The sequence below is a fragment of the Cynocephalus volans genome, chromosome 7, assembly GCF_027409185.1.
Source record: "Cynocephalus volans isolate mCynVol1 chromosome 7, mCynVol1.pri, whole genome shotgun sequence".
Lineage (NCBI taxonomy): Eukaryota > Metazoa > Chordata > Mammalia > Dermoptera > Cynocephalidae > Cynocephalus > Cynocephalus volans.
Genome location: NC_084466.1, coordinates 161,308,325 through 161,333,911, shown reverse-complemented (window position 1 = coordinate 161,333,911; position 25,587 = coordinate 161,308,325). Strand labels below are relative to the sequence as shown.

General features: G+C 54.9%; 1 protein-coding gene across 1 annotated transcript in view; it reads right to left on the bottom strand.

Annotated features, from left to right (window-relative positions):
* INPP5A (inositol polyphosphate-5-phosphatase A) overlaps positions 1-21,438 on the bottom strand; it is a 219,460-nt gene extending 198,022 nt beyond the window's left edge. Inside the window, exon 1 of the mRNA XM_063102348.1 lies at positions 21,339-21,438. Within this exon, the coding sequence (XP_062958418.1) occupies positions 21,339-21,413 (75 nt within the window). The 5' untranslated portion in view covers positions 21,414-21,438. The remainder of the gene's footprint in view (positions 1-21,338) is intronic.
* Between the last annotated feature and the right edge of the window lie 4,149 nt (positions 21,439-25,587).

Sequence of the window (25,587 nt, the reverse complement as noted above, 5' to 3'; positions counted from 1 at the left end):
ACAAGGAACCACTGGCCATGCAGACAGCATGGAAGAAGTCAAGGTGCCAACCACAAGAATGAGATGTGCCTTTTTCTAAACATTCTTCAATGTGATGAGCGTGAGACCAGCCTGACAAATTGGCAGGGCCCAGGCCAGGGTTGAGCAGGCAAAAAGCAAGCCCTTGCCTCCAGCCAAGCCCCAAGAACCAGTGGGAGCAGCTGCATCTGGTACAGCTGTCAGCTCAGAGATGAGGCTGCCCCGAGTCACTCCCAAAACGTATTCCACACCTGGGAACTATGACCTTGACCTTCAGGGTCTCCAACTGTTGGCAACTGTGAGCCACCAACAAGCCCGCATCAGACCAGCAGTGTTAATAGGAAAAAGAGTTCGGGGACACTGTTGGGCCAGTGTCTTCCACAAAACACTGCATTTTCAGCTGAGTTCAAGTCACGCTCTTACTCACAACTGGTCAGGAAAAGCAGGTGCGAGACCTGCCACGCTGCTGGCAATGTTCCTGCCTTGGTCACTGACGCAGGCAGTGCAGGCGGTAAAGGCAGCACCGCAGGAGCACATGCACACGAAGCAGGGGCCAGGGCTGACGGCGGCTCCCTTTGCTAAGAGGGCTGTGGTGAACTGCCCCAAGTCAGTCAATGTCCATGTTCCCTAAGGACTGGGGCCAACTGCAGGGTCAGTCTCCAGAGCAGTACAGGTGAACAAACCGCAGCTCAAGCTGTGAGCTGAGTCCAGGTTTCCAGATCCTCCGAACCAACAGGCAGTGGCTAGAGGACCGAGGTGACCACTGGGCGCTCGAGGCCATGAGGAGGCAGCTCAGCAAACAGTGGCTGAATAAAAAGGTTGGAAAGGGCATTTCTTCCAGCTCTACTTTTGAAGACTATTTCAAGTACCTGCTGCTGTTTTCCTCGTCAGCCCCAAGTGGTCAACAGAGAGAAGAGAGCCCACTTGAGTGTGCAAAGTCCATGATAGGCACCCCAGGCTCTGGGGTGCTGGCCACCATATCCCCTCGTTCTTGGAGCTGAAGCTGCTGGCACACTGCTGCAGGAAGTTCAGCTCAGATGACGCCAGGGCACTCAGAGGAACATTTGTTGGAGACTGACCATGCCTGTTTTCCACTGATTCAATCAACAAAGTCGACAAATCTCCAGTAGGGACCCAACTCACTAGGTGCACAGGGTGCGCAGAGAAAAATGGCCCCAAAGCTCATTCATACAGCAGGGAGGAATCAAAGAGCCACACCTCATGGGCCCAGGACACCTACCACAGGGCAGGCCATGTCGGCTTGCAGCAGGAAACTCAGCCTCCCTGCTCAGGAACAAGCAGGTGAATGGTTTGGTGTCTGCCAAAGACAAGGAAAGATGGGGCGAGGCAGAGCAACAAAATCCTCTCACAAGGAGGCCCCACGGCATGCGGGTTCTCCAGACGGGCTCTGTGTGATCCCATTTGCAGTGCAGCCAACACAGAGAGCAGAAAAACAGCAGAGAAAAACCAACACAACTGACACACCTATGGCTGGACAAACAAAGAAAAAGACAGAAGACTCAAATTACTGAAATCAGGAATAAAAGCTAGGACGCTACCACCAACCTCATAGAAATGAAAAAGATTATAAGGCAACACCATGAAGAACTGTGTAACAACAAAGCAGCCAACCTGAAGTGACAGATTCCTAGAGAGACACAAGCCACCAAAACTGACTCAGAAGAAATGGAAAATCTGAACAGACCTATAACAAGTAAAAGGACTCGGAATAAATTTTACAAAAAAAGTACAAGACTCCTACTGAAAACTACAAAACATCACTGCAAGAAATTGAAGAGGGTGACCTGAGGAAGGATATCCGCGTCCGTGGTCTGGGACACAACACTGTTGCGATGGCAATACTCCCCAAAGGACCTGAAGATTCAGTGCCAGTCCAGTCCCTATCAAAATTCCAGCTGGGCTTTTTTTGTGGAAATTGACAAGCTAATCCTAAAATTCATATAGAAATGGAAGAGACCCCGAATAGCCAAAACAATATCAGAAAAAAGACAACCAAGTTGGAAGACTCACACTTCCCAATTTCAAAACTCACTATGAAGCTGCAGTAATCGAGACAGCGTGGTGTTGGCATACGGACAGTCACATACGCTAACGAAGGAGAGCTGAGAGCCCAGAAATAAATCTACGTATTTATGGCCAACCACTTTTCAGCACGGATGCCAAGACGATTCAGTGGAGAGTAACAGTGTTTCCTACAAACGGTGCTGGGATGAGGTGAGACCACCCCTCACACCACGTACAAAAGTGAACTCAGAATGCATCAAAGACCTGCATGTGAGAGCTAAAACTATAGAAGTCTTAGTAGAAAACATATGCAAACCTTTGTGACCTTGCATCAGGCAATGTTTTCTCAAATACGATACCTGAAACACAAGCAACCAAAGAAAAAATAAATTGGACTTCATCAAAACTAAAACACTTGTGTTTCAAGAAAGTGAACACAACACACAGAATGGGAGAAAATACCTGCAAACCATGTGTCTGAAAAGGGTCTAGAATCCAGAATACAGGGCCAGCCCAGGACTCACTCAGGAGAGTGTGGTGCTGATAACACCAAGGCCCCGGGTTCGGATCCCATATAGGGATGGCCGGTTAGCTCACTTGGGAGAGCGTGGTGCTGACAACACCAAGTCAAGAGTTAAGATCCCCTTACCGATCACCTTTAAAAAAAAAAATAGAATCCAGAATACATAAAGAACTCCTACAACTCAACAACAACAACAAAAGATTTTAAAATGTGCCATGGATTCGAATAAACATTTCTTCAAAGCAGATATACAAATACCCAATAAGCACATGAAAGTGAAAATTGAAACCACAATGAGATACCACTTTACCCCCACCAGGATGGTTACAATTAAATGATGGGTAATAACAAGTTCTGGATTGCGTGTGAAAAACAGGAACCCTCGTATGATGCTAATGCAAAATGAGCAGCCTCTGTAGAAAAGTCTGGCTCAAAAAGTCAGTTATTGCACAACCTGGCAAATCCACAACTAGGCACATACCTAAAAAAATGGAAAACATGCTCAAAGAGAAACTTGTACACGAATGTTCACAGCAGCATTATGTGTAACACTCAAATGGCACCAGCAGATGAATGATACGTAAAATGCAGTATAACTACGCGATGAAGTAGTGTTCAGTCATGAAAAGGAACGAAGCGCTGACAGGCTACAACTTGGATGAACCATGAAAACATTACACTGAGTCAAAGTAGACAGAAAAGGGCACAGATTGTTTATCTCCATTTATACGAAACTTCCAGAATAGGTGAATCCATAGAGACAGAAAGTAAATTAGTGGCTGCCAGGGAGGGGAGATGTAATGACTGCAAAAGGGTACCGGGTTTCTTTCAGGGTCGTGAAAACATTCTGGAATTAGTGGTGATGGCTCACAGCTCTGTGACTGTACTAAAACGCTGAACTGTATATACTAAACGGGTGAATTCTATGGTATCTGGACTCTGTCTTAGTTTAAAGGTAATAATAACAACAATAAATGCAACCAATATAGACTTTCCCAAATGAAACATCCACTGCTGGGTCACTTTTACAACATGTGTGTCTCAGTCAGGAGGGCCAGGACCAGGCAGAACCCTGGTCCTAGGGGAGCTGCCCGTTCTGACCACATGTGTGTGTACACAGGCGAGAACACACTGCTCTGAAACTACCGACGGCCAGCATGGTGAGCAGTCCTTCCTCCAGAGGCGCCGACACTTCCCTCCAGCACGGCACATCTCCACAGTTATGACCACCAGATGGTGAGTGTTCAGTGTAATGACCTCAGGGACCCTCGAGCAGCCAGCCAGGCCAAGCAAGAGGTGAGACTCAGTGGGCAAGGGCTACAGGCGGGGCTCAGGAGGTCCCAGAGGAGAACACACTGAGTGGGTCCAGGAAGGGACACTTGGTTTGGCTCTGCTAGGCCAGGGCTGGACACAGAGAGCAGAGGGTTCCACTCAGCGACACTGGGGGACCGCAGTTCCCACAAGCGACACGTCTGTGGCCTGCGGGGCATCCAGGAAGTCGGGGAGCCCGGAGCATACAGGAGGCACTGGGCAGGCCTCGGAGGTCTGCCTGGAAATCACCACCATAAGGCAACTCCAGCTCCAAGGGCCACCTGGGATATTTTGGTCCCATGCCAACTCTGAAGAGCTCGGGCAAAGGAGGTCAAGAAGCCAGTCAACCGAGTATCCAATGCAACGAAAGCCTGTGAAAAGGCACTGAGACACAGTGCACCAACGTGAACACTGTGCACACAACAATCTTCCCTTCCCTCCACGGGGGTCCCTTCTCCAGCCTTAGAGAAAAAGAAAAAAGGGTTCCTCGCATGGCGGTCCTCACTGTGGAGCTGCAGTGCTCTGTCCCACGCCCAAGATGCAACAGCAGAGGGATGAGCAGGCTCCAACACACAGCCCCCTACTCTCCAGAGAGGAAGCCCAATGGGGCACCAGTCTTTACTGCAAAGGAGCCCAGTGAAGACATGGCTTGAGAAGGCAGAAATGCCAAAGTGTATGCTGTCCAGATCATCGGGCTCTGGGGAGGGAAATCCGAGAGTCCAGTGGAGATCATGAAGGGTTAGCCCCGATTAGCCCTGGAGTGAGCAGCCTCTCAGGAAAGCCATGTGTGTCAGTAAGCATGTGTCCACATGTGCTCAGTTGGTGGTCCCAGAATTCTCCTGGGGGTGGTCTCAGGAAGGCACAGGCTCTGCTGTGGCCCCTGGCACCACCCTGTCACACGTGCGGCTGGTGGGAAGGCTACCCAGGGACCCTGAGCGCTCCTTCCCCGCCAGGTGCCTCCAAATTCTCTTGCCTGCCCTGCAGGAACTCCACAGCTGGCGGTCAGACTGCTTTCCCAATAAGCTAAGTAAAGTCTTAGTCACCACACTTACGTTCAATCACAGTTTCATTTCTAACTTGTCATGGGTGAGGACATGCTCACTCTCAACAGTGATAATGACAACAGCCAGGCTCCCAGTTTCACTGGGAAGACAGAGACTAAAATTCTCCAAAGTAGGAGGTGGGCTCGTGGGTAACGGACTACAAGGAAGAGCAGACACCCCGGCAAGGCTCTGTCCAGTTCAGTGTCTTTCCTGCTGTAGACAGCCACTCCCACACTTTGGACAGAGACCCAGAGTAAAAAGCATGATTTATCTCTGATCTTGTACACGCTCACACATATCAGACAGAGGAGTGAGGCCTCACCCACCCTGCCACCAGACCCACTGCGGGCTCCCTGCTTAATCTAAACGTGTCTGACCCACCAAAGTGACCTGTGGTCACTACATCTGAGACACATGCAGGGTGTGGAGCCAGCACTTGATGGCCCTTGTGCTCTCAGGTGTCAACCTCAACTCAGAAAAGAGGCAAGAGAAAAAATCTCCTTGACCCTGCGCAAAGTGAGTAGCTAGTCCACAAAGACAGAAATGGCTGCTTTCTTCCAATTACTGTGTAGGTCTCTCACTCGAATTAAGGAGATCATGGAAAGCTCTCCGACTCTGCTTTGCAAAGTGGAATCCTCCCCTCCATGGCGCAGCAGAGCTGCCAGAAGCGGCTGCTGGAGGCAGGTAGGGCCAGCCTCACAGCACACTGCAAGCAGGGGTTTGCTCTCAGGAGTCACTCTCTGTCCCAAAATTTCCCCAGCTCCAAGCACATCAACCAGCTACCTAACCAGAATCACAGACACGGGCTTAATCGGCAAGTCACAACCACATCGGCTGCCCAAGTCTGCACACCTGTCTGCAAGGCAGGTTGACGATCAGGTGAGAAGCTCAGTCAGAACAACGCTCCTTTGATTCCAGCAGGGAGGGCAAGAGAACACCACCATCCTGGAAATCTAGGCTGTTAATCTGCTGTTAGGTGGGAAGACCGACCAGATCTCTGTGTAGTGACTTCCAAATGGGCATCACAGCAAATGAAAGAAAAAGAAACAAGAAAGTCACAAAATGAGACACAAAAAAGAACATTTCAATTCAAGAGTCCTATCCAGACAGACCTCTCCATCCACATCTGTAAACAGTCCTGAGAAATCACATGACCCTAAGTAACTCCGCATCAGGAACAAGTAACCTCCTACCACCACCTCCTTATCAAAATTACTTATCACTAATTTAAATACAAGATTTGCAAGGGCTACGTCATTCTAAACTTAAAATCCTAGAAAATCCAAAAAAAAGAAAAAAGTCTCAAAAATGATACTCAATACTACAAGAAACCAGGGAAATGCAAATTAAATTGTAACAGGTACACATCTGACCAGCCACATTTTGAAGTCTGCCTATGCAAAGAGCTGTAGGGGATGTGCAGTATCACGTGGGAGCATGTTGTGTGCACGTGTGTACAGAAACCCTATCCAGGCACGCTGGGCAGCAGCTCACAACAGCCCCACAGGTACCCAGGAATTCTGGCCTGGTGCCTGAGAAGGCACGTGGGGAGGGCTTGCCGCATCAGTGCACGTGACAGCCGGAAATGAGAAGCTGTTGTAGTGTCGGGGTGGGGGGGGGGGAGCCATGGCACACTTTGGTGTGTTTGCTGGGCAGAATGAATTCCATGCAGTCAAAACATCGCATGGCCTCATGGTGGCTACAGGGAAAGCAGGCCGGCAGGCCACAGGCGTGGCACGTGTGTGGAGGGCCACGTGTTCTGCAACTTCAGCAGGGGCCAGTCCAGAGTCTGTAACAGGAAGGGCTGGCTGGGGGTCCCTGCCCTCCACAGCAGACTCCAAGTGGGCTCCCCCCAAAGTTTTCATGGAACTCTGTCCACGAAAAGCATCAAGCTGCTGGGGTCGAGTTAGATTCTGGTAGGTAATGGGTGTCTATTCCCTTATGAAAAGGTTACAAGTTTGTTTTCATCATCCATCATACAGAGTCCCAACGCAACAGTTATCACAAGATGCCAGAATCACTCCACAGTCTGTCTGCACTGCACACGCATCTGTCCGCACCACACACGCATATCTACGGCAACTCACGTGCCAGGCAGAGCACCACTGAGCAATCCAGTTCTGCGCCTTTTGGGGCAAGTCTGCATTGCATTTCATACAGAAAGCTAAAATGATCAAGGTTGCCAAAGCTCACAGGCATCAATTTTCTCCGAGGAAGCAGAATAAATTTAAACACTCTCCCTGAGTGAAGTTTTATTATATTTACAAAATAAAATGGAAACACCCAGCATAGGTATTTTTGAGTTTGTCATCCTGGTTCTCACAGCTGTGCCATAATGATCCCATCATCCAGAGGCTCTGCTCCTCAGTCAGCCACCAACAGTGCAGGAGTCCAGAGTCACTGGAAGCTCCTTGCCCTCCCAGCACAGCCCCCCCACAGCCCGAGCCCCCCTGCTTCCCTTCCAGACCTGCCGCTTATCAGCGGTGGAAAAAGCCGGACTGGCCACAGGCAACGCCCCCAGCCCAGCATGGCTGTGGGCTGGACTGGAGGCCCCGGCCCAGGGCCACAACAGGGCAGGCAGGCTGTAGCACCCGGCCCCTCACTGCACCCCTGGGGGTCAAGGAATGGGGGGTGGGGGCACGCATAGTCAGCTAAATGCGCCTCTTGGCCACAATGTCGGGTCCTGCTGCTGGCCACACCCACCAGCCGAGAAGGGTCATGCAGCCCCCAGGCAGGCTCAGGTCCCCCGTTTCCTGCCCATGCTCCTGCCTCTCAGTGGCCACAACAGCCACCCCTCCCTTACTTCTCTGATGCTCCAAAGCATTTGGGACCCAGCTCCAGCCACCATGGCCAAAACATCCCTGCATATCCTAAGCCGCCCTCAGGTCACCATGCCGATCCTTTGTGCTCAGAGGCTGGGGCAGCTCAGGCAACAGAGCCTGGAGCCAGGCTGCCAGGTGCATGCACCCCTCTGCCCGGTGAGGCCCTGTGAGGCCCTGTTAGTGAGAGGACGGGCCCCGCACAGCTATGAGGATAAGAAAGGGAGGACATGCAGAACACCTGAGGTGACGTCACTGGGCCACTACAGCCCCTCTCTTCACATCCCAAGCACACCCCGCCCAGGACCCTCCTCACCCTCCTCAACTCTCACAGCCTCAGCCCAAGGATCCTGAGTTCTCAGTCTCTGGACCCCATGACCTCACCTGCCCAAGGGGCCAGCGTGGGTGCCTAGGTCCTTGTGGAGGCTACCCCCAGCATTGCCAGCCACTGTGCCACACACCCAGAGAAAGCCCCAGGAAGCTGTGGCCAGCATGGCAGGGCGCTGCTGGGAACCTGGGGCTTACATGGGGGTCTGGCTCTGAGGAGACACAAACTACTTCCCAGTGAGTGGAAAGCCAAGGCCGCAGGGGACACGGTCCTCAGACATAAGCTCCTCTGTCCCCAGGCCTTACCCCTGCACCTGCAGACTCGAACACAGCAAAACCTCATGAAGCCTGGAACCACTGAAAGGGGGTGACCACTGGGCTGGCTGAGTGGAGCACAGAGCTCCTGCCCCCAGAACTCCCCCCAAGAGCACCCAGGTTTCCTTCTGGGGCCGCATATTCAGAGGAAACCCCGTGAAGCCCTGGTGATGGGCACAGACGGTCACGGGTCTGTCACCCTGGGGCAGTGCCGCTGTCTCCCTAGGTGGCCAGTTTCCAGTGCCTGCACCCGCACCTGGACAGTGCACACAGCCTGCACTGCCTGACTGTAGCCCCGCCAGGGCCATCACCGCAAAGAGGGAGCCACAGGCAGGGAGGCCACAGAAGGGATGCAGACAAAGCACATGTCCTGCACACTGGCTGCTGCTCAGACGGATTGCCTTCTCGACATAACGAGCCTCTCCGGACATCCGCCCCAACCTTTCCGCTACACGCAGGAACTGTGAGCTCTGCGCTCAGGAGGTGGGTGGACACCAGCAGTGCTGCCAATGCCCCCAAAATCTGCACACGGCTCGATTCCACCAAGAGGTAATCTTTGGGCAGACGAGAGTCTGTCCACTGACTAATCCATTCAGTGTCCCTCAGCACAGTGGCTCCCAGGCCCTTCAGGGGAGACCTCATGGTGGTTTTCAAAGCAACAGCCATGCACCCTGGTTCTCAGCTTCACGCATGCAGGCTCGCCCACAGGGTCAGAGCGCCCGGGCCCCGGGAGGGTGCTGCCCCTGGCCCCACTCCCCTTCTAACAACTCATGGAGCCAGCAGGTGGCAGCGGACAGTCACCCGAATGCCCAAAAGGCAAGAGAGGGAGGGGACTGGGGCTGGGGAGGGGCAGCTGCCACCAGGCTCGTTCCCAGGGCCCGTCCTCCCTCGTCTGCTCTATGGATCCCACACAGGGCCTGGGGACTAATCAGCACGTGGCTAGGAAGCCACTGGCCCCAAAGGACCCCAGTGTAGCCCCTCCCAGGTGGGCTACAGGGTCCTCGAGTACATGGCCCACCCTCACCCAAGAATGGCCAGGCCCGGCCTGGAGGGCCACACACCTAAAGACCTCTCTGAAGGCTGGCTGCCACGGGGGTGGGCAGAGAGACACAATCAGGTCTGACGACAACAGCTCCTGCAGTGGCGAGGGTCTGGCAGACAACAGGAGGCGAGGCCAGCAAGCCAGCTCTGAGACGCCTGACCACCATCAACTCCGACAAGGCCTAGAGTTTCCCCTAAATGGAGGATGAGGACCAAATCAGTGTCTCCTCTTGTTCTTCTAATACTGAAAGGGCTAGACAGCGCCCACCCCCCTCACCCCCTGCCGCTGGCATCTAACACCCCCAGCTGTCCTGCAGTGGGCATCCTGCGGCCAGTGAGCCCAGACCAGGACAGCCCACTTGCCTGAGAGGAAGGTGTGAGCCTCCTGGCTTACGGCCAGGTGCTGTCAATGCAGCATCAAGGAACACAGCTACTGCTTCATGGGAATTCTCAGCCTGCGCGCCTCACATCCCTCCTGCGGCAGAGGCTGCACTGGGTGAAGCATGCCACACAATACCAGTCCTGTCTGTGGCGCTGGAGATGTGTCCGCAGAACCACCAAAGGTGCCTCCAGGACCTGCACCTGGACTTACAAATGCAACCACCTGGATACCCAGGAGAGAGAGGTGAATGGGAGAGGCCAGAGACAACAGGCCAACATCCCAAGACAGTCCCTGGAAGTGGTCCCACCCAACCCCGGAGGCTGGGAGAAGTGAGCTAACCTCAGACCACCCTGCCGTTGTTCCACACCCACAGCAGCAGGACAAGGCCGCTATGGACTCCTGCGTTCTCTCTGGGCCTACCCCATAAATGCTAATACCTCAAAGTTGCCCGCACACTCTGATGCATGGTGACTCAGTAGTCACGCCGCTCCTATAACAGAGACACTCCATCCCCAGGAAGATCAAGCAGCTGGAGCCAGGCACGGCCTGGGCTGCCTGGTCACAGGCCCCAGCGCCTCTCGGAAGCTCCTCCAGATGCAGAGCTCCAGGACACTTACCCGCCCTTGTTCCTGCCCCACTGTACTGTGCTCTAAGATGTGACACAACCACACCTTCCCACTGTCCAGGCAAAGGGGAGCCTCCCAGTGGGGGCTTCTCCTGCCCCTGTCGGCCCGTCCTGGAGGGGGCAAGCAAAAGGACACAGTCCCATGAAGCTGCCCCGTCCACATTGTCATCTGTCTGCCAAAAGCACTCTCCAGTATGGCAAAGTAACCGACTTTGTGGGATGCCTGTTATTTAAAAGTAGAGGCAAGAGATGCAAATCAAAACCACAAGGGGGTGCCACGACAATCAAAAATAAAGACATCACCAAGGGCTGTCAGGACACAGTAGCTGGACACCCTACATGCTTCTGGGGGGGGGATGTGAAATGGTGCAGCTACTGTGGAAAGCACTGGGCAGCTCCCCGAAAAAAAACCTCACACTGACCACAGGAGCAGCCCAGGAGAAGTGAGCACCACGTGCACACAGACACGCACACACAAAGACATGCACACCATCATGGAGGACCACGCAGAGGCACTAAACACAACAGCCCCAGCGTCCGCCGGCCGGCGCACGGATGAAGTAGCTGTGTGTCCACACGACAGGACACAGCTCACACCATGGAAAAGCAGAAGAGCCTTGAAGACACTGTATCATGCCAAGGGAAAGAACCCAAGCACCCGAAAACCACACACCGTGTGATTCCACAATATGGAATCCTCAGTAGAGATAAAATTCTAGAGACAGAAAGCAGACCAGCGGGAGGCCGGGACCCGGAAGGAAGTGTCTCAAAGCTACATTGTGGTGAGAGCTGCACAGCGGTAAGCATGTTCCAGTCCCTGGAGAACACACTCACACAGCTTGAGCTGCATGACATGCAAACTGTATGTCAATGAAATGGCTGAAAGTGAAAAGAAAAAAACAAGAGGCCAGGAACCACAGACCTTCCCACCAACCACTAAGAGCATCTCTGACTGTGCTTGTCCCCAGGGCACCCACTAGGTGCAGGCAGGCCAACACCAATGTTACCTGTGCGAGGGTAGGATGTCTGTGGCCCTGAAAACAGCGAGGGCTCAGGAGCCACCATCAGCTCCAATGAGTCCCATCCAGCTACATCCACTCCCGTCCTATAACACTCCAGTAGAACCCAAAGACCCAGCGGCCTCACCCCCAGCCATAGCTGGTCAGAGGCCAGCACCCCTGAACGTAACACCATGTGACAAGTGCTCCGTGATCAGCAGGGCATGACGCAGCAACAGCTCAGAGCTTGGCATCAGCACCGGGTGGGGAAGGGACAAGGAGGTTTGCAGAGGCCTTCAAAGCTGGGACACATGAGCTGTGCCATGAACGATGAGCAAGGTGGCAAGGTGGAAGCCCTTCTCCTGTCCAGGCCACAGGCACTCAGGAAGACAAGCCCCAATGACTATGAAGGTGCAGGCGTCAAGTTTTCCGGGAGCCCTGGGCGCAGAGCAAGCTGGAAGCTGGCAGGAAGTGACATGACGGCCACACTGCGAGGAGGAGGCTCCTCTCCACGGTGACACCAATCAAGCCACGCAGCAGGACTGGTTACCCACAGGCGCGTGAGCACAGGCTCATTAACAGTTCAGTGATCAACCAGCAGCCCAAGTGCGCTGCCCAGCCCTGGACCAGGCACCCCGAGCACAGAAGTGCAGGAAAGGCTGCTGCCCCATAGAGGCCTGCAGCCACCTCTCCGTGCCGGGAGCAAGAGGACGAAGGTGGGACCCTTCATGAACAAATATCTGACTACACGCACACCTCCACTGCCCAATGCCTCTGAGACCCTCCCTGGCCACTTTCAAGGTGTGATTCCTACTTGCTGATGCACAAGCAGGCTAAATACTGCCCAAGGTCACACATGTCATAAGAGGCAGAGTCGACCAGCGTCCACATGGACCTGGAGCATGGTTCACACTGGGCACTGAAGGTGGAATTCTCTTCTATCGAAATTGGGGCCAAAGCCATGTCTTCTGCTTTTAAATCTCCTTTGGTTCCTGTAATGACAGTCATTCAGAGGACTGAGACGAAGGGACATGAAAAAGGAGGGCTGGCTCAGACTGCCAAGCAGGAGACTGTCAAGCACAAGACTGTCAAGCAGGAGACAGGGAGCCTGACTCAAGGCTGCCCCGCCGAGTGGCACCTGACCCATCCAGAGTGCAGTCCTGGTGCTTGCAGGATCAAAAGGATGGGTCAGGCAAGGGGAGCCAGGAAGGCTCAGGTGGAAACACAAGAGGAAGAAGGCAGGAGGACATTGGTGGGAAGGTCCAGTGGAGATGAAGAGACGGGGCCCGTGCAGACTCTGCTGTGCCAGGAACCCCCCCACAGAGCCCTCCTGGACAGTTCAGAGACCTCCAGGGGTACTGGGAGGGGAAGTCAGGGTAGCAGCTGGGGAAACCACCCCCCACACCCAATGGCAGCTCTGCTGAACGACCACCCACCTGCTGAGAAAGAGGGGAGGGCATGCAGCCTGCAACCATGGCAACCCTTGAAGAGGGGTCTCACGTCCTCATCAGAGAGAAGGACCAAGAAGGCAACGGGCCCAAGGTCAGGATTCAAAGAACATACTGGCTCCAAGGCCAGGCTTCTGGAGATGGGGACAATTTATTCCCTAAAGAGAAAAACAAGACCAGAGGAAGCATTTTTTGAGCCTGGGGTGAGCCTTCCCAACAGTCAGGGCACATCAGCAACCTGGGAAACCCCTTCTGTGCAAGTGCCAAGACCAGCCAGGGGGCTGGGGTGCATCACTCCCCAAGCTGCTCCAGAACCGGCGCCCATCGCAAACCCCTGTCCACATCATCCCAGGTCACGTAAGCACATCACACAGCCACACCTGACAGCACAGCTTCCATAGACAGTACTGCCAATTCCTGAATGTCCTGCAGACAGGGGACCTCCAGATGGCCCACCCGCCCACCTGTTCCCATGAGGGTACTGCGAGTAGGATCTAAGTGGACACTCTTCCCCAGTGCCACTGGCAGCACCCCCCGGGGCCTGGCCACAGCCGGCAGTCGGCCTCGGAGCTCTGCTCTTGGTTCCCACCGGTCTCTGGAACACCCAACACTGCAAGAGATTCCCAAGTGACCCAAGTAACTGAAGTGAGCAACCGAAGGCACTCAAAAGTCACTGTCATGTTCGCCTTGGGACAGGCCTGCCTTATCTCTGCCAGCTCTCCTCCCCCAGGGCCCCCAGTTATTATCTCACTTGAGCGCATTCACATCAGAAGGGCAAGCCCAGTAAACAGCGGGGAAATACCAGCGGGCACAGGGCTGCATTCGGAGGCACGTGGACACACAGGAAGGACAGATAGGCGCCCAGCAGCCACAGGGCTCAGCCCAGTCCGCAGCCTTCCTGAGCACCCCCACCCCAGCCATCCAGCACTCACCCTCCCCACCTGCCGGACTCCCCTCCTGGAGGGAATCCACCTCCCAACATTCAAGGAGCCTTTACTTGTGGCTGTCACTTAGGGACCCCTGCAGCTCAGGGACACCTGTTCCCTCCCCCTTAGCAGCCACCACCACCTTCTGCTTTCCTCCTCCCCCCCATCCAGCCAAAGCCTTCCAACCGCCCCCTCCCCAGCCCTTGGACAGAGGGCTCTGAAAGGCATTGCAAGGAACCAGCGTGTCACTGCACCTGCTCGCTTCCTTTCCTGCTCTCTGCCTGAATGCAGAGTCCTCCAGCGCGGAACAGAAGACTGAACATTTCTGACTGCAGGGGATCTGAAGCCGAGCTTAATTTCTAAGTGTCCAGACTGAAACCACACAACAAAACCAAATAAATCCCTCAGCTCTGATGCTTCATTTGGGACTACAAAAACATTACCTCAGCAAAATGTCTTTTACAGCCATCAAAAATTTAAAGTATCAAATCCTGGAATAAAATGGAATGTAATACTTCTCAACTAGTTTTCCATAATGTCATACAGATCGAATCGTATAGCCTTCCTCAGACTGGCTTCTTCCACTTAGCATAAGAATTTAACATTCATCCATGTGGTTTTGTTAATTAATATCTCGTTCACTCTGAACATTGAAGAGCACTCCATAGTGTGGATGTACCATAGTTTATCCATTGAAGGACGTCTGGGCTGCTCTCAGGTTTTGGCAATTAAAAATAAAGTTGCTATAAACCTGTGCATGCAGGCTTTCGTGAAAACTTAAGCTTTCCCGTAGGGAAAAGCAGGGTCAGTGCCTAGGAGTGCAGTGGCTGGGCCACATGTCAAGTCTACGCTTAACATCGCAGAACTGCCCGACGGCCCGCCGAGGAGGCTGTGCCACCAGCAACAGACGGGAGCTGCTGCTGCTCCGCATCCGCACCCACACTGGTGATGCCAGTTTTCCAACTCAGACTTTCTAGTATGTGGGTAGGGATTTCTTTTTGTTTTGATTTGCATTTCCCTAATTACAAATTATGTTGCGCATATTTTTGTGTGCTTATTTGCCATCTATATGTCTTCTCTGGTGAGCGTCTGTTCAGATGTTTTGCCCATTTAGGATTGGACTGCTTGTTTTCTTACTGCTGAGTTTAATAATTCTTTGTATGTTCTGGATACGAGTCCTTTACCAGATATGTGATTGCAAATATTTTCTTCCACCTGTGAGTTGTCTCTCTTAACGGCATCATTTGCAGAGCAAAAGTTCTTAATTTTAATATAGTACAAATTATTTTCTTTCAAAAAAAAAAAAAAAATGAGGGGGCCCTTCACTGGGAGGAAAGCCTAGATCTGGATTTCTGTGACTTCCAAGTCAGATCCAACAAGTCCATGGGGACACCCCAGCACAGGCCTTGCCCCGAAACATGTCCCTCAGCAAGCAGAGACCATCCCCGGGAGCAGCACGGCCCTACTCCCTCACTCCAGCTGCTGCCACTACAGATGAGGACACGGAGGCCCCAAACTTCCAGGTACATGGGTGCTTCTTAGTGACAGCTATCAGAACAGACACACGCTCCTAAATATTCTCACAGGACTTTCCAACAGATCTATCTTTGGGGCTTACTTCAAAATACCAGAAATATTTGATATTTACTATCAAAGAAGTCCCACCCACACCCCCAGTAACCTAAACTCTCCCCTCAGCAACTCTAGAGACTGATAAAAACAGGAAATACACGGAGGATGAAAGTTCGTGAGCAGAGAGAACGTTGCCCATCTCCAAGTCTGAATCAATAACAATACAAAGAGCGCAGCCTGTTGAGTTTCAGAGCAGGAGGGCGAGGGAGCCATACATAGCTTGGACATAGGTAATTGCCAGGTTTACTTCGAAACTCCAAACACAATCAAAGGCAGACAGGGAACAACACCTGTGAAAGGGAGAGGAGGTGTTCCAGGATCAGGTGTGGCTTCCCGTGGCAGAGGAAGGAGCACCTGCCATCTGCAGCCCGGGGCCTGGGACCACTGTCTTCTTCCACCCCACAGCCCCGGGAGACAGAGGACCCCCATCTTACTAACTCAGGCAAACTGACCCTAGTTCTCACAGAGAACGTGTACTGAGACCTCAGATCAGAGACAGTAATGGCAAAATGGCAAAATGAAAAAGGAGAGAAAAGAATGCTGAAACACCTCCAGCCAAGGGCTATGGCCACAGAACGCAGGGGCAGGGGCGCTGGGGCTCGGGCAGCCCCACCCTCTGCGCCTGGCACACAGGGAGGCACAGCACTTCTGAACGAGGAAGCCCCAACCTCCCTTCAGAGAGAACAGGCTTCTCTGGCAGATGGCAGAGCCCGGTCCCTGTGACTCCAGCACCCGTGCGGAGCCAGTGCTCATGGCGTGCATCAGATGAGCTCCCAGAAAGTGAGCGTGGCCGGAGCCCGGGCCCTGGGAAGTGGCCGGAGAGAACCAAACACAGGCGTCCAGGAGCACGGGAAACGTCTCGGAGAAAGACCAGTGCTGGGGAGGACCCCGACGGTGCTGGTGGGAACAGCCCATGGTGCAGCCTCCAAGCAGACAGCCTGGCAGTTTCTCAAGACGCCAGACACAGAGTTCGCACATGACCCGGCAATTCCACGACCGGGTACACAATGAAAACACACGTCCACACACAGACTTTCACAGCAGCACCGTCCACAACAGCCAAGAAGTGGGAACAGCGCACAGCTCCACCAACTGACATGTGCACAGACAAAATGTGGCACGCTCGTACAGTGGAACATTGATTGCTCAGCCATAAAAGAAATGAAGCACAGGCACACACGACAACATGGATGAACTGAAAACACGATGCAAAGGGGAAGACGCTAGATGAAAAGACCCCATGTTGTATGACTGCATTTATATGGAATGTCCAGAACAGGCAACCCACAGAGAGAAAAGGTAGACTGGGGCTTCCAGGGGGTGGGAGTGACTGCTAGTGCACAGAGTTTCTTTTTGTTCTAAGGTTGACTGTGGTGATAGTCACAACCCTTAGAAGGTATTGAAAACCACTGAATGGTACACTTCAAATGGGCAAAGGGAACGGCATGAGAGCTCTATTTCAGTAAAGCCATTACCAGACAAAGAGTCCTTGAAGAAGACGCGGGAGCAACAGAGCCATCAAGAAGGACCAACGGTGACCTGCCGGCTGGGACCTGCCCACCGAGACTGGATGGCATGGAAGTCCCACTGAGAATGCATGTTGGGGCAGAGGCCCGGGAAGAGGGCTGCAGAGGGGAAACTACCTTGCATGTAGCACTGCTGGGGAAGAGGTAAGGATGCCAGCAGCAGCTGGAGGAGGGACAAAAGTTCAACATTTCAAGGTGGGAGAAACAGCAGCACCTTGACGCTGACAGTAAGGAGCTGAGAGGGCAGCACTGGTGCTGCAGGAGGGAGAGAGACCACTGAGGACGCCGGCAGCCACCCACCACCAACCCATGCCCCGCAGAGCACTGCCTCATCTCTGCTCTGTCCCACAGACTCCTGAACACCTGCTGACTGGAGGGCCCGCGGGTCCCTGCTAACAACAACCTGCTGAGCCCACTCACAAAAGTCCTGCAATCCCAGGTCTAGGTAAAGGGAAAGGCTGCTCAGGAGCCGACTAAGAAGACAGGGAAACCAGGTTGAAACTGACACTTGGCCTGGAATGAGTAGCGGGACGAAGGGCCAACAGGCAGACACCCAAAGCAAACTGGATCCTACTGCTGGACTAAGTCTCCTTCCCGAGAAACAGCCTGACCATGTAAGGGTGGGACCGAGCTCTCAAGCCGCAGCCTGCAAGAGTTCACCTCCTCAGTTCACTTCTAATAAAAATGTAAGGAACCAAAAGCCAGAAGCCTCACTTGTCAAAAAAGCAGCCGTCTCAAGCAAAACAATTAGGTGCATACCCCTGCCCACCCCTTTCCAGAGAAATGGGTAGTGACAGCAGGAGTCCAGTTTGAGAATTAAAAACAGCCATATGACTCCCTGAGGGGGATCTGGCAGATGCTGTAACCAAGAAAAGTCACAGGCACCCCCAGCTGTGTGGCCCGGAAGATGCTCATAATGGTCCGGAAGGGTTGCCAACCAGGACAGAGGTCCTCAGACTTTTTCAGAGGTTGACTAGGTCAAAACTATTTTCACAATGCTATGAAATGACGCGCATCTCCATTCTCGCCCTCTCCTGGTGAAGGCAGAGTGTCCCAGAGGTCTGCAGTGCTCGGAGGCCGGTGCGCGCAGGCCCACGGGGTGCGGTGTAGTGTGCAGGCTGGAGCCTTCCTGGCGCAACTTCCCGGGCAGCACCCATGGGGGGCTACAGTCTATGCAGACAGGGACTCCTCGGACCCTCTACTCGTTCTAAGAATGTAAGGGATAACAGTTTGAAGACCGACTATTCACTGCGACACTGTCCACAACGTCAAAGGGCTAGAGGCGACCTGAAGGCCCCAAGTGCGGACAGCTAAGTGAACAGCAGCACTGCCAGTCATGGACACCACGAAGCCAGGAGCACTGATGAGGACAGAGCAGACCACCACAAAGGGCTCTGCAGGGCCCAGGGCGCCAGGACAAAGCCACGATTGAGGTTTCCATACTTGGTGTTACCTCTGGGTAGGGAGGAGGAGAGAGCTTTTGAGGGGAGACTTTCAAAACCATAAAAGCAAAAGCAGATCACCTATTGCTCACGCATGACAGAAAAAGTGCCCTCTGCAGCCCAGCATGTCTGTTTCAAAGTCAGACACCCTTCCCCCTCGGGCCCCCAGGAGGCAGCTAACGCACTGATCCCACACTGGAGCGTGGTTTCTAAGACAAGGAAACAGGGCAGGAAGGAATTCCTCCACATGAGGAAGCTGAACACCATCCGAGAAGCATGTTTGTCAGCAGGGGGACGTGTCATGCAACGGCAGTCAGCACACAGGTCCTCTGAAGGCCAGCATGAACCAAGGAGCTGAAATTTCCTTCACTCAAGAACGAGCTGTTTCCATGGGTCAGGCTTCTGTCCCACAAACACCAGAACCCAAACCTCACCCAAGGAAGGAGGCCTAGGACTGTGAGTGAGGGAGTGGTTTCTGTCCGGGCCCCAGCTCCACCCAGGCTCCCGAAGGGGGACAGCTCCTGCCCCTGCCCCTGCCCCTGGGGACATGAGCCCCACACATCAAGAAACATGTTGGTTACGGACAGATGCTTTTCCACTCAGCCCTTAAATCACAAGACAGCTTGCAGAATTAACCTATGTACTATTTACCAAAACAAATGTTCCTTCTAGATGTAAACACAATGCAAAATTCTACATAGCCTTTAAGAGAAATAAAAATTCAGAGAGAACACGTTGCTTAACAAAAGTGAATTAAGTTGCTCATTTTAATATCAACAGAGAGAAATGTGTGTACAGTTAAAACACAACAAAAATGCTAGAACTCAGAATCAAAGATTACTGGAAAGAATGTTTGCACAGCAAAATTCTTTTCCCTTTGAGACTAAAATGCCCCACCATGCTCAATTTTCCTGACATTCTGAGGCTCTGAAGCCACAGCTAACGGATCTGAATCATCTGGACAGAACCATGTTCTAGTGACATGTTACTGGAAGGCCAAGAATAGATTGCTGAATATACAAACACACACCCAGACCAGCCACTCTTGTAGAAAATGATCAAACACAACACTAGATAAAGTTGTCCATAACAAAGTCTGAGGGAAAACAGTTCATCTCCAGCAGCTAAGTACAATACACAGGTGCCTGGAAGTTAAAATAAGAAAAACACACAAAAAGCGCCTACCTTTTATTAATAAAAACCAACCTAGTCTGTGCATGAACTTAGCTTAATGAAACACCCATTGCTGGCTGTGGGCAAAGAGACAAGACGTTTCTCCTGAAATCTAAATCGTGCTTGTATCAGTGGTGCCACAGACATCATCAGTCTGGCGCTGCACCAAATTGTTCACCTAGGGAAGGGAGGGAGGGAAAGCACGCAGCTCGCAGGCTCCATCTGTGCCACTTGGAGCCGCATTCTGCTTTATTTGGGTTGGCGGTGTAAGTACCAACAGCGGGGTGGCACCGAGGCTGAAACACCGAACTAGGTCAGCCTCTGCCTGCCTCTGGGAGCTCCCAGTGCGCCCTGGGCCTCAGCTCCCCCATCTCTCCAGAGACTGGGGCCACCTCGGGTTCCTGAGTGGGACTGTGGATTGGGTAAGAGCGACCCTAGAGAAGGTGAAGGCCTAAGGCAGTCAGCATCCCTTTTCTGCCTTAAAGAGCTTCTCAAATCTTTTTTCTTTAATAAACAAGAAATGCAATAAAGTCCTCCAGGGATTTCAACAGGCTATCCTTATTTGAGAATTAAAAGGATACTAAGCTATGGGGTAAAATGAGGGCCTACACCTCAGGCCCTGTTCAGTCAATGAAAGACAGCCAGGCAAATGGGGCCAGGGGACAAGGGCCAGGGTAGAGGGCCAGGAACCAGAGGACAGGAGTTGGGGGGAGTCAGGGGTTGGGGTTTAGGAGCCAGGAGTTGGGTTTGGCGAACGGAGTCCAGGAGCCCAGGGTTCAAAGCCTGGGTCTGGGGGCTAAGGTTTGGGATTCAGGGGTCAGAGTATGGAAGAGGGGATCTAAGAGATGGGAGCAAGTGACCAGAGTTAGGAGGCAGGGTTCACAATTCAAGGTTGGGGCCAGGACTCCAGGTTCAAGGGCCCAGGACAAGGGTTCAGAGCCAGGAGTTGGGGTTTGAGGTTGAGATTCAGGGTTTGGGATTGGGCTGGATTGGGTTGGAGGGCAAGGGACCAAAGTTTGAAGGTGGGGTTTGGGGACCAGGGACAGTGGTTTGGGCCTAGGATTCAGAGTCAGGAGTTTCAGGGCTAGGATTTGTGGTTAGGATTCAAGGTTTGGGATCCAGGGTTCCAGGGTCAGGACTCTGGATCTAGATGGTTCTAGTGACCATGGCTCTGGGGTTCAGGGCCAGGACTGGGGATGGGGATCCTAGGACCTGGGTTCTGGGGATCAGGTTTCAGGTATCAGGTCTGAGGTACTGGGATCAGGCTTTGGAAACCAGGGCTGAGGGAGGTTCTGAGACTGGTGCCCACAGACCGGTTTCTGGGGACTGGGTTCCACGAGGACCGTGAACAGGGGCTAGCACTGGGGTTCGAGGACTGGAGCTTCGCGGTCAGGTTCTGGGGACAGGGGTTCAGGGCCCTGTTCCAGGGTCAGGGTTCGGCGCCAGAGTTTAGAGGCCGGGGTCCGGGGTCTGGGCCTTCCGTTCCGGACTTGGGATAAGGGCAAAAGCCCGGGGTGGCGGGCTCGGGGATCCGGGAGCTCGGGGGTCCGGGGACTCTGGGGTGGCGGGGTCGGGGGTCCGGGCTCGGGGGTCGTGGGCTCGGGAATCCGCGGGCTCGGGGTCGGGGGTCGCGGGGTCGGGGGTCCGGGCTCGAGGCTCCGGGGGCTCGGGGTCGGGGGTCGCGGGCTCGGGGATCAGGGGGCTCGGGCTCGGGAGTCGCGGGCCCGGGAGCCGGGGGTTGGGGGTCGGGGGCGCGGCACTCACGTCGTCGAAAAGCGAGCCCACGTTGGCCGTGACCAGCAGCACGGCGGTGCCCGGGACGGCCGCCCTCCCCGCCATCGTGCCCGGCGGGCGGGCGCTGCGCGGGACGTGCGCTGCGGGGGCTCCCGGCCAGCCGGGCCGGGGTCTCGGCGGGGCCGCGGCGTCAGCCGCGCCGAGGGCCGGCCCCGGGGCGCATCGCGGACTCGGCGGGTCGGCCGGGCCTGGCCGGGGCTCCGGCCTCGTGCTCGCTCGCTCGCTGGCTCGCTGCTCCACGGCCCCGCGCCACCCGCTCGCCGCCGCCGCCGCCGCACCTCACCGCGGCCCGCGCGCAGCCATTAGCCCGCCGGGAAAGTTCCCGCAGCCGCCGAGGAGCCGCCGCCGCCGCCGCCGCCTCGCCGAAAGTAGGCCCCGCCCCGCGAGCCGGCGGGGGGGGCGGGGAAGGGGGAGGGATCTGCGCGGTGGGCGGGGCCTGAGGCGGAGAGGGTGGGGCCTGCGTGGAGTGAGGCGGGGGCGCACTTAGGCGAGATGGGGGGGGCCTGAGGCGGAGGCTGGGCTAGGAAGGCGCGGCCTGCGTGGGGCGGGGCGGGGCCTGCGGCGAGCCCGGATCCGGAGCGGCACCTGAGGCGGGGAGGGCGGGGAAGGGCGGGATCTGCGTGGGATGGGGCGCGGCAGCGCTAAAACGGGGTTTGGGGCGGGGCCTGCGTGAGGCCGGGGCGTGGCCTTCGCCTAGACGGGATCCGAGGCGGGACCTACTTGCGGAGCGAGCCCGCGGGTGGGGCGGGGCCTGAGGCGGAGGCGGGGCTTGGAGGGCGGGGCCTGCATGGGGAGGCCCTCTGCTCGGTCGCGCTCCTGTCAGTCAGGCAGGCCATCGCGCGCCCCGGCCCGCCCAGCCCCCGGCGCACCGGTTACGCAGGGCTCCGCCCTACGCACGCAAAGGACGTGACGGACCATCTCCACGGCCCCTCTTAAAGGAGCCGTGTCCTCCCGGGCCGTTCCCACCGGGGCACCGGGGCCCCGCGGGAGTTCGGCAGGAGCGTGGCCCCGGCAGCCGAGCCCGGCGCCGGATCGTTCTCCGGGTCGCGCTCACCCGGCCTGCCCCGCAGACGTCGGAGGGTTTCTAACCTGCCGACGCTCGCGCCGGGGCCCGACCGCACCTGCGGCGGACCGGCTGTCGCGGGCCAGGGGGAGGCAGGAGCGAGCGTCCCCTCCCGCAGCGCGGCCCCGTGCAGCGCCCGCAGCGCCCCGCGCGCTGCACCGGCCGGCCTCGGGGACGGGGACGGGGACGGGGACGGGGGTCGGGCGCAAGGCCGCCGTGCCTTGCTGCGGGAGGCCGCTGCGACCCGAGCAGGAAGCCCTGGAGACGTGTCGTAGGAAGCAGGTTTGTGCCGGTGGATTTTCTCGTGGCTACGTTTTCTAGAAGGTGACAAGGAACAGCCAGGATCAGTTTTAATTATACATTTTATTTGACACGGCAGACCCAGATGTCGCCCAGCGCGTGACTGGTCTCTGCAGCATTAGGACGTGTTGTCTACCCCGAGGCTTTGCAGTGTATTCCTGATGCTCGCGGCACCTCTTGGTTTGCACGGGCCCTTTCTAGTGCTCGATGGCCCGTGTGGCCCGTGGCCACCGCAGGCACAGCGTAAGGGGTGGAAAGTGTCCATGGAGAAGGGGCAGCCCTTTACCAGTCCTCACCCTCGCAGTGGGCTCGGCGGGACCAGCCTTCAGCTCCTGGGTAAATGGCCGTGCCCAGTAACATCAGGGGATGCCAGTTCTGTTCTGTTCAAACACACACCACCTGTCAGCGTGGTGGGAGGACAGCTGGGCGGGACCTGGGACGCTGTCCCTCGAGGCACCACCGCCTTGTGTTAGGATGTCCAAGGTTGCTACTTAAACGTGACCACTTAGCCTGACTCCACCAAAATCCATATGACATATACACCAATGTCTACTTCATTCAATAGGTGTTTGCTATGGGCTGGATTGTGTCCCCCCAAAATTCATAGGTTTAAGTTCTAACCCCCAGTGTGAATATATTTGGAGATAGGGCCTATCAGGATTACCTGATTACAGTAATTAAGATTAAATGAGGTCGTAAGAATGGTGCCCTGATCCAATACAATTAGTGTCCTCATAAGAGACCCCAGAGAGTTGAGTGCCCCCCATTTGTGCACACACACAAAAACAAACGAGCGCACAGCAACAAGACTGCCACCTGACACTCCAAGAGGACCCTCACCAGAAACCGGACCCTGCCAGTGTCTTGATCTTGGACCTCCAGCCTCCAGAGCTGTAAGAAATACATTTCTGCTACTGAAGCCACGCACTCTGTGGTGTTTTGTTCATCAGCCCAAGCTGACTAATACGGACTCTTGTTTTCCTTTTTTACAAAATCAGTGCATGCCAAGGATACCCTTACTAGAAACCAAATGTAGGGGCATTGTGGGTGCCCGGAATCTGTGTCTGAAGAAGTGGTATCTCTTCTTCACCTGCCACAGGCTGTCTCCCCCACCCCACACCCCAGCACTCCCTGGCTAAGGTGAGGCACTGTCCCCTGGCTTCACTGTGCCATCACCAACACATTCTTCCTTCTCCTTTCTGCACAACCCGGCTCCTGCCATGCCGTGCCATTGGCCTCTGCCCTTCTTTGAGGTGCCCTTCCTCTCATCACCAATAACATACCACGTCCAAGTCCAAGCACCTCACCCTCCCCACAACTGCCTGTCCTTCAAGTTCACATCTGTGGGACCTCCTGCAAACCTCCAACCCATGGCTGCTCCCATTCCTTCATTAGCTGTCACCCCCCCCAACACACTCATGCAGAAACACAGAGAAATGCACACACACGCACTTGCCTGCATACATGCACACCTGCACACGTGCATGCACGCACAAATATACGCACACGTACAAACACGTATGCACACGCCTCTGCTGCTTGCCTTACTCTGCTTCTCTCCGCTACCTCACCTCTCCCTGCTCCCCCAGCACTAAGGCAGCTGGCCCCCTGACTGATTACCTGAGCTACTCGCTTACGCTGAGCATTTACCTAAATTAGAGAAAGCTGAACTAGAAAATGCCCCATCCCCACACCTTGGCATTCCTCGGATCTCAAGGTGCCCACACTGAGTACAGACCTCCTGGCCTCTCGCATGTGTGCCCTTATTGCTCACATATGGCGCTTCACCCCTCCCCCTCTCTCTGAACCCACCCTAGCAGATGTCCTTGCCCTTCAGTGAAGAAGAATTTGCAGTCAGGACCTTCTCAGCAAGTCACAGGCCCAACAGCATTTGACAGCCGCCCTGTGCTGCCTCTGCCCTGCCACACAGAATGAGGTGCCCACCACCACTCAAGGCTGCCCCGCCTCTGGGTCATGCCACCAACTCACAAGTGTGCCACGGTGTCTCGGATCTTATCAAAACGCCACTTGCCCTGTGTCCCTCCGTTCTCCTCCCTTCTCTCTGCTCGTTTGCTGCAAACGTTCACCTAAAAGTCTGCTAGGGTCTCCGCCCCACGTGCCAATGGCCCGCTCCCTTCCAAGCCTTCAAATTGCACTTCTCATGCCCACAGCCCACCGGGGCCATCCTTGCGTAGATGTCACTGGCCTCCTGACCTCAGCTGACCTTCCAATATGGTTGACCTTTGGCTCCCTCCTGCAAACAAGATTGGTCCTGGCATCCGTGAAGTTCCTACCCATGTCCCCCCAGCAGTGACCAGTCCCACCCCCTTTTGATGGCTCCTCATCATGCTGCACTGAAGTTCCGGGGTCCCAGGACTCCGTCCGTGGTCCATCCTTCTCTGTGTGCCCTTCCTCCTGGCCAACCTCATCTGGCCCTCACCTCCGATGTCATCATCTTCCCCAGCTGCTGCACTGTGAAGGGCCAGCCCACACCCAACGTGGAAATACAGTCAAAATTCACCCCTTTCCTCCCCTGGCTCAAACTCCAAGACACCTGCCAATGACACTCCAGGCCGTGGCCATCCCAGGCCTTGGCATCTGTGTTTCTCGGTTTGCTTGACTGGCTTTCTCTGGCTCTTGGGCCTCTCAAATGCCCCCTCCTTGGTGAGTCCTTCCCTGACCACACTCCCCCCTCCCATAGGCAGTCCGTCTCATAGACCCCTCACATGGAATGATGCCCTCCCTTCCTGCTGGCCTGTTGATGGCCTCCCCTCACCTGCCACGTGGTCAGCAGCCCGAGGGGAGGGCCTCTTCAGTCTCATGGAGCCAGCCACATAGAAAAAGCTCGATAAATAT